Source organism: Stylophora pistillata, chromosome 14 (genome assembly GCF_964205215.1).
Source record: "Stylophora pistillata chromosome 14, jaStyPist1.2, whole genome shotgun sequence".
In the NCBI taxonomy this organism is placed as follows: domain Eukaryota; kingdom Metazoa; phylum Cnidaria; class Anthozoa; order Scleractinia; family Pocilloporidae; genus Stylophora; species Stylophora pistillata.
The window spans coordinates 8,278,121-8,291,165 of NC_142532.1; the positions used below are offsets into that span (position 1 = coordinate 8,278,121).

At 38.5% G+C, this 13,045-nt stretch overlaps 2 protein-coding genes across 2 annotated transcripts in view; both read right to left on the reverse strand.

Moving 5' to 3' along the window:
* Positions 1–4,865: 4,865 nt before the first annotated feature.
* The window catches only part of LOC111333171 (uncharacterized), a 109,641-nt gene continuing 101,461 nt past the window's right edge, over positions 4,866–13,045 (reverse strand). The window contains exon 24 of the mRNA XM_088744843.1: positions 4,866–5,315. Coding sequence (XP_088600969.1) covers positions 5,191–5,315 — 125 coding nt within the window. The 3' untranslated portion in view covers positions 4,866–5,190. The remainder of the gene's footprint in view (positions 5,316–13,045) is intronic.
* LOC148716374 (uncharacterized) lies at positions 9,705–11,688 on the reverse strand. The gene is made up of 3 exons (XM_088745622.1): positions 11,652–11,688; positions 10,900–11,268; positions 9,705–10,111 (listed from the first exon to the last, which is right to left on the reverse strand). Exons 1-3 carry the CDS (start codon positions 11,686–11,688, stop codon positions 9,792–9,794), a joined length of 726 nt encoding a protein of 241 aa, XP_088601748.1. The 3' UTR covers positions 9,705–9,791.

Here is a 13,045-nt window from a genome sequence, read left to right on the forward strand (position 1 = left end):
GTAGGAAGAATTGCTGACATTTCTATATGTTGAAACAATTTCAGCTTCTCAGGACCAGTCAGGTCTCTGTACTCTAATTTCTTGCTTTCTTTCCCAATATGCCACTGAAATGATACTCCCAGGTTGTTGAGGAGCAATTCATAACCCGCCATATATTTATATTTATCTCTCGGAAATCCATCTGTAAATATTACCTTTTTCTCAATGCTATCTAGTCTTCTTAATTGTCTTATCAGAAGTTCAATCAAATTGTCAGAAATTCGTAAGAACAGATGTAAAGTATCAATGACTACATGATCAAGAGGAATAAATGGGAATAAAGGATTCTTTTTACAATTAAACTTTTTTGATTTTGCACACTGACTTATCTGTGCCAGGTTTCGTGCCCCTAGACTAAGATCAGTTATAGACCATTGCTTATTTGTATCCCACCTCTGTAGTCTGGGGCACTTACACCATATGCAAGCATAGTCTTGGTTTGCAGCCCCTAGGCCACAAACACAAGCCAGAAACTTCCAGTCTCCCCCAAGGAAATATTCAATATCATATTTGCAATTATTTACAGTAATTGTCTTAAGCAATTCCATCTCATTCCTGAGATCAGAGAGACTTTCTTGTAAATTTTCATAGCTTTCAGTTGTTTTTATTATTGCCAAAATGTAATTCCCTTTTTCCCCCATGGCTACATCTTTCTCATTTAATATAGTGTAAGTGAAGTTCACTATTTTCAACCTCTTTCCTATCTGTGTTCCATCCCCACTGAGCTTTACCTTAATTGTGTTTTCTTTCAAGTCTAGTCTTTTTAATTGTTTTCGAAGGCTGTCTTCAAATTTTACTTGAACACCTTCTGCTTCACCAGGAGTGCAACTCGAATTCCATGAAGTATTTAACTTGTTTATCTGTTTCGTTATCTGGGACAGTTTTGGCATATCTTTTGCCTTGATTGAAAACTCACGCCAGGCTTCATTGGAGATGTTATATTTGTCTTTCAAATACATCCACATATTAAGATCATCCAGCTCTTTGTCTGTCATTTCCTTTGCATTGTCGTCAATAAAAGGAAGTTCACCTTCTTCAAGAAGACTAAAAGTCTCTAACTGACCAGTGTCCTCATTGAAGACTTCTACCTTGGTGGCAACATAATTGTATAAACCAAGGAATGACAGGTTTGTGTGACATTGTTCCTTCATTTGTTTTTTGACGCGTGCCTGATGCTGTCGCGTGTACTGCTGAAAAGATTTTGTCTTTGCTGGGCCTCTTGACCTTTTCTCCGAGCACGTCTGCAACCTTTTCCGCTAAACGTTTAAATCGTCTCTCGCTCTCTTCATCTTTCTTCTGTGACTTATTCAGGGCAGCTTTCAATTTCTCTTCAAGGCAAATCCGTTTAGCTGCTTGCTCAGTCACGCACTCCTGAGAACTCTTTTCTCACCTCTCAGCCGATCGCAATCACCCTTTAATTTCAAAACGTCGACTTCGTTGTAGAACACTTTCAATTTATAATTTGGTCCAAATTTCCACCCGTTAACTAATTTCTTCAGGGCTTTTCCTCCTGATTTGCTTGCCCGCTTGAACGCTGTATGGAGGATTGATATCTTTTTCTTAAAAACGTTCAAAATGCGTTTGTTTACTTCCACATTGTGTGCTCCTGAGTCTTCCAAAATTTTCTTCACGACAGATGCTAAAGGAGAATCATTACCTTCATCGTCATGACTCTTTCCCTCCTTTGATATGGTGTAAATGAGCAAACTAAAGGGAAAAAGTGGACCACCGGTAAATTTATTGTAAATGCCGCTAACATGAAACACATGTAACACAAATCTTACTTTAGAATTGTTGACATTACGTAAAGTGTATTTTGTACTTCTTGAGCCGGCTACGGCGAGCGCTTGTTTTCGATGTTATTTACTCCTCTTCCGAGCTCAACTACCTTTTCCGAAGGTACTCTTTACAGTATTAAAATTTACGGTAAGAATGTTATTATATATACTTACTTGTTTATTTCGTACGTGAACGAAGGAAAACACAATAATTACCCGTACCGCTTTATGCTAATTAAACACTTCAAAATCAAACCAGTCTTCAGCCTCGCTGGAAAAGTATCTTACAGAACTAATCTCCTGCTTTCTCTGGATAACTATCGCTGTTTTTGACAATTTTGAAGGCGAGGGCGACTGAAGAACCACGATCGCGCTTCGCAATGACGGCCAGCTAAAGTCAACAAACAGCACACAACTCCAAACAAAATGACTCCCCTGTACCACTATTTATTAAGACGTGGTTTTAGTAGTAAAAACCCATTCAAAGGATCAAATATATCAACAAGAAGAGGTATCATGGATATTTTCCAACTTAAAACCATGCAAAAGGCCGATGTTTTCATCGAATTCAGTCTACAAACACATGAAAGCACTTGGCAGCCTAAAGTTGATGACCACTGACCACTGTGGCGTCACCAAAACATATTTCCACGGTGTCCCTTTTTCTAAGTCCCGACGGCCTGTTTATATTGTCCTCCCCCTGTTTGCACGGTGTCACCTAGAGCGGAAACACTCAAATAAAACTAACGACAAGCTTTTAAGTTTAATCCATCTCCCAAAATCAATGCTAATATTTCTGAGCGAGTTTTTGTTCATTCAAATTTGGAGCAAAATAGCTTTTTATATCGTTTTTCAGTATATATACCTCTCACTGTGGAGTGAGCCTGTATTAAGCAGTCAACCTCTATTGAGCGGCCACCATGCCATACCTTGTAAGTGACCAATTAATACAGAACAGGTTCAACTGCAGATAGTTTTTGTCCCATGTACCTTACAGCATAGGAAGTTATTCTTCCCACGAGATAACTTGTCAGACAGCAATCTAATAGCAAATTATTTGTCATGTAGCTTCTGAGGCTTGAGAGAAGAATTATTGCTTGTTATTTATTCTTTTTTCTAAAGACTGCTAGATCTATCTTAAGTCTGATGAGCAGAATTGAAAAAGCTATTACATTTTATTAACATCCGGCTTTATGCATCAGAAGAGGATAAATTGACTTTTACAGTGTAAATAAATTGAAACTAACTTTGGTCAGACCTCTTTGCGTCCTCACGGATATGAATTTGCGGACTTGAATTGGAAAGCCGGATGGTTCTTTAAAAGGCTTTTGAAAACTTCGCATGAATTTCATTTGATCAGAAATTAAAGTAATGGAAAAGTCCTACATTTAATTATTCTAAAATACATGTTTCTACTTCCAGGCTTCTCTGCACCAAATCACCTGTACGAAAAGTAATTGAGAAATAACTTCAATTAGTATCCTTTGCGCGCTAGAAGAGGGCGTCGAAAGCTACTTTTTTCTGTCTAACTGCTGAGTATCTATGAAAAGGACTGGGATACAGTTATTGAGTAATTAAAGCCCACCTTCATCATTATTCTCCCTCTTACCTCTATGAATTAGTTTTAGAAGTGTATTGCTTTTTCTCGAGTATTCAAGAACGAGATCATGTATTTTCCGTCCAGTCAACATTGCAAAATACCATCTTATATATCATGAAGAGATATGAAGCGCCCTTCATCATTTGCTTTATAAAGATAAGCGACTGACGTAATAAAGCTTGTTAGGAAATTCAATTTTTCCCTTGATCCCCCTATTCTGATGGTTTGATCGATGGTTTGATTGTCTGTGTTCGGAAAGAACTCTCTGAGAGCCTAAATGATATAGAAAAAATACTTGAGGTTTCAGTCGCTTCTGCTATAATTTCATATGCTCGACGCAAGTTTCTTTTCCGTTGTATTTTAAGAAACCGATGGGGTAGAAGGCCAGTGCCATGAAAAATACGACAGGCAATTTGAGTTCACTCAGCCTTAAGCCGAGAAGGAACACAATGATCCATTCGTATTTAAGTCATCCTTTGGTTCAAAATCAAGGGAAAGTTCTTATATGATTCACTCTGTATTATTCGACAGCAACTTTCTTTTTCTTTGAATTTTAAGGAAACCGGTGTCATAAACAGCATGACTAATAACAGGATCTCACTCCTTTTTTAGCCCACATCACGCCGGCCTGAGGATAACATTTGCTTGTTATTTTATTGATATTTCATTTACTATTGATTTTGTAAAACAAAACTCAATCCAAATGGAATTGGCGGGGTAATTTTAATAAGCACTTTTCTCTGATTTCAAACCTAATTATCTCAACATTTTTGCGTGGCTACCCCCAATTTTCTTTTAGGATTTTGATAGCCCTTGGTAAAATGTATTTAGCTTGCATAATCATTGGCCTGGAAAAATTAGATCCCTATTAGGAGGCGAAAACCTTAAAAAGAAGCTCAAAGTGCTGTTTTTCGTTCAACAAAATGTCTATGCATAACTTGTAGAAGGAAGCACCGCTGACTACTTAAAATCCTTTTAAACTTTGAACGTCTAACTTTCCTAAAGTTGAATTAGAAACCCTTGCGTACGTGTCAGTTTTTAAACGTTTGGAATTTGACTACAACCAGTCCCTTTGCCGCAACGCGACGGACTTCGGCGAAGTCGTTACAGTTATCTGCCTTCCCCTCCTCTCTCCCCTCCCATCCTCCACGTTTTCGCTCTCGCCGTATTTTAGGCGCGTCCAAAACTACGAAAGTCGGCTTCTCACTGTAGAAAACTCCATAGAAACACTTCCTGCGCACGTTATTTCCCTGCCCTCTCCTCCCACCGTCCACTCTAACTCTAAATCGAAAATGGTTGGTTGGATATACGATCAAGAGCTTGTAACGTTAATGCATTATATTGTAGGCTAAATTTTCCACGGAACGTGATCTGTACTTATTTAACTAAAATAATCGTGTGTGGGATTTGCATTAAAACGCTTATGTTTTTTAGACATTTCAAAGTAGCACTTTTAATTAAGCAAGGTTTTAATTGTAGATGCTTTATCTCAAAAAGTATTTTAAAAATAACCAAATTACAACGCATTCATTTGATTACAATAATAGCTTTCTCGAGTAAGCTTCATTCAGACTTGTAAAACAAAGAGTACTGTAATTGACACAAGAGCAGGTAAAAATGATTTAGCATACTGCAAGTAGCCAAGTTCGCCAAGGTGTATAGCTAATGTTTGAAAATGTAATTGTAAGAAGTTAAACAGAACAGTTCAGGTCCAGCTATTTAAATTGAGAACATCATCAGACTTTGTCTCAAAACCAAAATTCTCTGCTTAACCTAGATGATTGTACGAACTGCTTTTTCCATGTGATCATCGTAATGCTTTTGCAGGGCGTCCTCAGTACGAAATAACTTCTGACAAATCCAGCAGCTAAACTTTTCAACCAAATGTACTTTGTTATGAAGAAGGCTTTCAGCTCGGCCAAACGACTTGTCATAAACCTTACACTTCAAAGGCTTTTCTCCAGTATGTACCCTGTTGTGACGGCGAAGATGTTCCGCTTGCCTAAAGCACTTGTCACAGACCGTGCACTTAAAAGGCTTTTCTCCAGTATGTACCCTGTTGTGAAGGCGAAGATTTCCCGCTAGGCTAAAGCACTTGTCACAGACCTTGCACTTAAAAGGCTTTTCTCCAGTATGTACCCTGTTGTGAAGGCGAAGGGTGTCAGGTCGGCTAAAGGACTTGTCACAAACCTTACACTTAAAAGGCTTTTCTCCAGTATGTACCCTGTTGTGACGGCGAAGACTTCTTGCTTGACTAAAGCGCTTGTCACAAACCATGCACTTTAAAGGCTTTTCTCTCTTGTGTGTGCTGTGATGATTGCGAAGGATTCCTGCTTGGCTAAAGCCCTTGTTGCGAGCATTGCTATTCATCGTCCTTTCATCCGAATGAACTTTGATATGTTTGCGAAGTTTTTCTGCTATTTTAAAACATTTGTCACGATGGAGGCATTAAATGTTTCGCGATAAGCCTTTTTACTGTTCTTGTCTGTAACAGAATAACAATATGAAGGTTTATTAGTATCGACATTCGATTCATAGTGGTTTTAATTTTGAGCCCTTTTGGAGTTGAACCATGGCAAGAGTCATAAACGGATGGATGAGATATTCCGAGGGGGCCAATATCTACAGAAGCTGTTGATGGTGGAGGGGAAATCTAGATTGTAGATGCGATCAGGATAATTTTTTAACTCTACTGCAGGATGTTTGTTGTCCACTGGGAAATGCAGCATTAAACAAAGTACATCTAAGCTGTCACACAAGTTCAGCATTCAAATCTTCTTCTTGCAATGAATGCAAGTGAAGATTTCTAAACTGTATTGCATATTCTGTCCATGGAGAGTGAAAGCTTTTTTTTTCCTAAAACGCATTCTTAGCCTGAGCACAAAAACCAAGAACCCATATCAAGATTATGATATCAACGGTTAGCTTACACTTGCAGAATTATGATTATTACAGGTAATTATTAGAAATTTTAGACCACAGAGTATTTTTTCTCTTAATTAAAGGCAACTAAATCAACTTCATCATCGTCATCATTATCACAAAAACTGATCTCTATGTGCACCTTGAAGCTTGGAGACAAACATAATTGTTTTGAGTACAAACTAAATTAAAATTAAGAATTGTTTCATGCTTCCGTGCAAAGCCTCCATTGCTCCCATTGTGATTTGGAATTTCTGAAGAAAATATGTTTCACTACCAGTTTTTCTTTTGTATCAAACTTTGCCTGTTGTTACGTGTTAAATTGTTTCTGATAGTTTCGAAAGAAACTGTTTGGGGCTGCGTCGGTGGGGGTAACGAAATAATTTGGATATATCAACAAAGTTAAAATGGTAATCTACCTAATCATTTTAAGCAACATATGGCAATCTGCGGTCTTTCCTTACACTTAGGTAGCACGAAAAGCCGTAAAAATCTTGAACAAAAGCTCATCTTTCAAACCGGCAGTCTAAATCCCACAGGGATCAACGAACGCTTTTCATTCCACTAATTTATTCTTGTTTTTCTCGTTGCCATGTTCCCACCAATAACGTAGCTCCATTTTCTGCCTTTAAAAGCACGCACAACCCACAATTCCTCTATTCGCTCCGACGAAGGGCTAACGCTCGAAACGTCAGCTTTTGTAATCGTTACGGTGGCTAATTTACCATTTCAACTTTGTTGATATATCCAAATTATTAACACTAACTTCAAAGGTTCAGTTGTAACGACCACTTTCTTCTTTGTCTACTCTGACTTTTCATTTTATGACTTTCAAAAATTGAGAAAGTTCTAGTTAGCGCTTCCCTAGTGGCACTAATGCGTTAGCTGACTTTCGGCAAAAATCTTTCTAAAACTGACGTACAACAGAACACGAAAGCAAACTAGTGCGCAGAACAAAAAAAGGTGAGATTTTATCACACTTTTTGTGTCACAAAGACTACCGCGATGAAGATGAAACAAATACCGAACTGTAAGAATTTTAATTGGCTTGATTCGTTCTGTTACAGCAAGGCTCGATAATGTTCCTAAATAAAGGCTCTAAACTGCGAGATTTTTATAAAGAGAGTGTTCGTGTTCAACTCCTGCATGATTATGGCCCTGTATTCTGTAGTTTAGCCAAAACTAGAATAATTGGTATTTGTCGGCAAAATGTACCTAACGTGACACCTCAACTATTATGTATTCACAAACGAAATAGGAACCAGTTGCCATTAAAGAAGCCGTTGGCAGGCGGAGCATGTTAAGTTAAGAGACGAAAACTACTCCCCTAAATCACACTTTCCACCTCATTTTCTGTCCCTAAAGCCTTGAAAGGACAAGCTACTCGAAATGAAGCGCGAACCATCGATTTTGGATTCGACTTTGAGTTAGATTCCAAACTACAAATCAAGTTGAACTTCTGTCGAAGAAAAAAAAATTGGCCCACTGGGAACTGAATAAGTAATAATAATTCTTACTTCTCACTGTGGATTAGAATAAGGAGGCTGTCAAGATACTTCAGACCTTGAAAAATCAAAACTCAGACCCAGAAAATCTAAGACACCTAATTCCTTCTTTGCGCGATTCCAAATTTACTCTGCTCAAAGATATAAAACGTGCAAGATAGCACGGTTATGAATTACATCTTTTCAATGATATTTTTTGTAGATAGAAACGAGGAGATCACAATACATGATTGGCTCTTGTTCGCGAAATGAAATGAAACACTATCATTCTTGTGAAATTTGTCTACTAAATGTCTATCATATTGAACAACACAGTGACCGGATGCGCGCGTTACCTTAGAAATAATTTCAATAATTTATTCATAACCATATCATGTCATAAAGATTGGATACTTCTAAAATGTATGGCTGAAAAAAAAAACTGTACTAAATTGAGGACCATGACGGCCATGGTTGAGGACCGTAGATTACTAAGGTCGAGATGGTAAGCCTGGTGGTAACCACAATACAAAATATCCAAAAACAAACACTGAAACGTACTTTGAGACATTAATTTTCTGAGATAAAAATGGATTCAACTTTACTTGAAAGATCATTCTCAGATATAATTGAGTAGCTCCTGTTTAAATAGTCGTTCCATACGGATGGAAGACAATACAAACAGGTCGTTGGCAAAGGTTGACCACGAATGACTAACAGTGGTTACCGCTTAATCATGGAGGGGAAAATTACAGCAACTAACGGGAACAAAACTTTCGGGGTTTTTACATCCTACCTCTTACTACAGGTTCGACCGTGTCTAAAAACGTTACCACAACTCGAAGTGTAACTCGAAGTCCGACTCCAACTCGAACCCGAACCCAAACTAGAGTATAAACTCGAGCATACCTCGCCCTCAATTTAAATGCCAGAGGGGGTGTTAGTAATGATGTAAAATAAAGCTCTCTCTTTTTTAAGCAGATGCAAGCCAACCAGAAAGCTACCGAATCTCAAACTGATCAATGTGTTTTACAAGCTGGTAAAGCGATGATCGGAAATGAATTATTTTTTTAGAGCGCATGATTCTCGTTTTGTCCAAAGTAACACAGCAAAGAGGCACTTGTTTGTTGTTGGCCTGTTTCGTCTCAAACTAAAGGAAAGAGCATTGGCTCACTTGTAAATGGCATGTGCTTTCGACAGAAGTCTATAAAGGTCTATAAACTGTAGTTGCTTTGTAAAAGAAATGGGAAAGGAAAACCCAGAAGTGAGTTAATGTGCAGGGTATTTGGTAATCTTTTGAGCGAAAAACAAACTAAAACAAATGTAGTGGTGTGATTTAAACGGGGTACAAGATTGCATATATCAATACGTTCGACTTTCTTGTTGGAAAAGAACTTTTGGAACAGCTGAAAACTGCAATAAAATAACGACTGGAAAAATTACCTAGTACAGACTTAGCATTGGACATACCTTTTGAATCCGAAATTCAAGTAAAGGCCGAGGGCACGCCAAGATATCGGCGTGAGCAGTTTACCAGGGAAAAGAGCAGTTTACCAGGGAACCAGTGTTAACAGACGTCTGATATGGTCAGTTCTGATCACAACAGAAACCTTGATACATATAAAGGCGTGGCTACAAATCTGTGCTTCCAGTGTCGGTAAATGTCATCTTAAGCCGCAATGATTTGCATTATTATAACAAGTTCTATTGTTTTAGCCACAATAAACTTCTTTTCAAACAAGTTTTCTGCAGACGCCGTTTATTTTCGGTTCATCCCCTTGACAAAAATTCTTTACATTATTTACTCTATACATCATGTAAACGCTTCTTGTTTGGTCGGAGTTTTCGAAAAATCATCATTCTTCTTCTTTTCATCGTGGATGTATTTTACGCGCGTTTCGCGCGATACCACTACAATAAGAGGGTCTGAATGGCGGTTCTATTTGTCGGTTGTTGGTTCAAATTCAGTCACTTTGTCGGTAGCCGGTTAAAATTATCGATCTTTGTCGGTAGTCGGTAGTATTCTTCGCCCTTTGTCGCTAGACGGTTAACCCCATTCACACCCTTCTTAACGTCACCTCTTTCAATCATAATCCTCTTTACCAAACTTTTGTCCTCTCTCGCTTCTTCTCGTGATTTATGTTTTCTCCTCACTTCCCACCGGTCGCCTTTGTTTTCGGAAGCGTTCATCAACTTCTGCTTGCTTGTACGCGTACCACCTGCCTCTGGCGCCTTAAGCAGCACGACGGGTTGACCGGCCCAGTTTGTAACTTCTTGGATAATGTGCACTAAAATGTGAAATAGGGCCTGTTTGAGGTACTCTCGTTAGCAGATTTTTGCAGGCTCAGGTGACGCTAAGCGTTATCTCTAAATCTATTCCTTAACCAACAAAAAAAAGAATCTGCAAAAGTTAAGTTACTCATTTCGATGTAACACGCCATATATATCACTGAAGGTGGTTCCAAAAGGGGTTGGACATGTAAGATTTAAGAAATTTTCTTTTCATAAATTCTACAGAAAACTGAGTAGTTTGACGCCAGGTTATCCAAAAGATTTATTTTTAGCTTTTCATATCTGCGCATTTTCTATTTTTGTTAATTCTCAACTTCAATCTGCTTGGTGCCATTAAGGCGGCTGTTTACCTGAAGCCGCAATAATCAATAGAACATGACATTATTTGCTTTGAATCATAAATGCGATAAACAACAGATTGTCAACCTAGAAGATTTTTGTGTTTTAACAACCGAAGTCAAATACAACAATTTGTAGACAAAACAGTTACTGCTGTTTAAGCTGCGTTGTTCATTACACAGAAATACGGATGGAAGCTTATATTTAAATCACTTTACTGACTATTAATATTTCTAAGGGATATTTTTTTATTAGTTAGCTCGTTTCTGAAATAGAAATTTTCTTTTCATGAAAAACAGCAAATGGAATAAATAGAACGAGTAGAGAACAACATAAATATTTAATCTTACAACTTAACCACAGAACTACTACAGTGATGCAACCATCACACTCCCCTGGACATGTTTAAAAACTAATCAGACTGATAGAGCATTCTACGACTTACAGTTGAGCTTACTGTTGCCTTCATCAGATATTAAATTTGGCAGTTCTAGTTGCCACTGCCCATCTATTACTATGGCAAAGTTCTCGCATTTTCCCTTGGACGATTTAGCCAGGCGAAAGAGCTTCAGCGAGAAACCATCAGTTCCAAAGTGAAGAGCTTGCGCCTTCATTTCCAAAAATTCTGTTAGATGTTTTTTAAATTCGAATACTCTTGTGCGTTTATCTTTGTCCACCGGAACCTGGCTACAGTGGCGTTCGATCGCGTCTTCTTCGCATTTTCGGAAGAAACCCACTCTGGACCGTATGAACAAACAAAGTGGTTGAAATATTACAGCGGGAGGTTTCGTGGGCTCGACTACAGGAAATTGTTCTGCAAAATGATTCCGCGTTCTTCCAGCCAAAAAGTGGGAAAATGACCGGAAATTCTATAGTTGCATTTTAGGTGGTTGAGAAAAAACTTACTCCCGAGTTAGGATTTCGAGCTAGGATTTCGAGCTAGGATTTCGAGCTAGGATTTCGAGCTAGGATTTCGAGCTAGGATTTCGAGCTAGGATTTCGAGCTATGATTTCAAGTTGGATTTTCGAGTTAGGTTGTCGAGTTGGATTTTCGAGTTAGGATTTTGAGTTGGATTTTCGGGTAAGGATGTAGAGTCGGTTTTTTCGAGATGCGTACTAGTAATCCAGCTGAAACGAGTCGGCTAGTCCACTGCAGTCAACAAAATAATTCGTGTAGGGGTGGGGTTAGTGTTTTACCTTTTAATTCTGCGACGTCACTATGTAACGGAGACATGAGGTAAGAGGCAAGACATCGAGTCTTCCACGAACTCCTTTCCCTTTGCCACTAACATGCTCCTCATTTAAAAAATGGCAAGATTGGGAAAGCTTTAATACCAAAAGATAAACGAAATGAAAACAATTACGATAACCGGGCGTAAATCGAAGATAAGATCTAGAATATGATTTCTCTTGTCACATCTATTCTGGTGGTACAAATTTAGAAATCCGCGTTAAGAATTAGACACAACGAAAGGCAAATATATAAATCCTGTAATCCCACCATATTTTGAAGACCGAGAAATGGCACCAGTGATGCTTTGCAGTGCTTTCCTAGTTCCCCAACCCCCCGGTAACTGTTTTGTTTTCTGCATTTTAAGCGGTTGGACATCATACGAAGCATTCAAAGAATTTTCCACATCGAACGAGATTTCTTCCTGTCCGTGGCTTTCGATTATTGCACGCTTATACGCATCATTCAAGTACATAAGGTCTTTATACGTCTCCTCACCATGGGGACTCAAGGCCTGCCCACCCCTCCTGTTCACGTTTCCAAAACTACTAGGTATAAAATTAAAAGACAGAATTTTAAACAGAACAAGAATTATGATTTATTTGATTTTGTATTCATAACAATAACTTTGTAAGCAAAAAACACTGATATAGCTCTGGTCAGGGGAACACACTGGTAACAACAATGCAAGTATGAATGCATTAAAACCAAACCAAACACTTTACTTCCCTATCCCCCATTTTTTTAACAAAAAAAACCTGGTTCAAAAAATCCAACTCGAAAATCCAACTCAAAAAACCAACTCGAAAATCCAACTCGAAATCCTAACTCAGTAAATAGGCAACCTCAAGGTGGTTACTTTGTAAACTAGAGAAAATACGAAATGCTCTTCTGATCTCATCTTTCTGTAAACATTAAATTCGGCTTCACAAGTTCAAACAAAAGCCTTTTGTTGTTTGTTGTGCTGAGAGAGTTGTGCGGAGACTCGGCGAAGATGAATTTCAAATCGTCGCAAAATTGTCGGTGTGTCGAATTAGCGGCACCAGGGGAGAGAGTAAAAAAAAGGTTCAACTAATTGAACTTCTCGCGAATTTTTTCAGCGATTTAGTAGCTGTCGTTATCGCAGCACTTGCGCGAGGGTGGCTACACGGGTGATTTGCGCTGCGCGCTGGCGACGCGACAACTTTAGAAAAAATTGCATCATCATCGCAAGCAAAAAATCGCTCTTGTAGCTGCGGCTTAACATTGTTAGATATGGAACCGGACTGCCTGTCAGTTTCACGGAATGAGTTTAATTCAAACAAGTTTCATTCGTGACCATTCACACTGGTTCAAATTTCATTTGGTTTCACCACTCTTT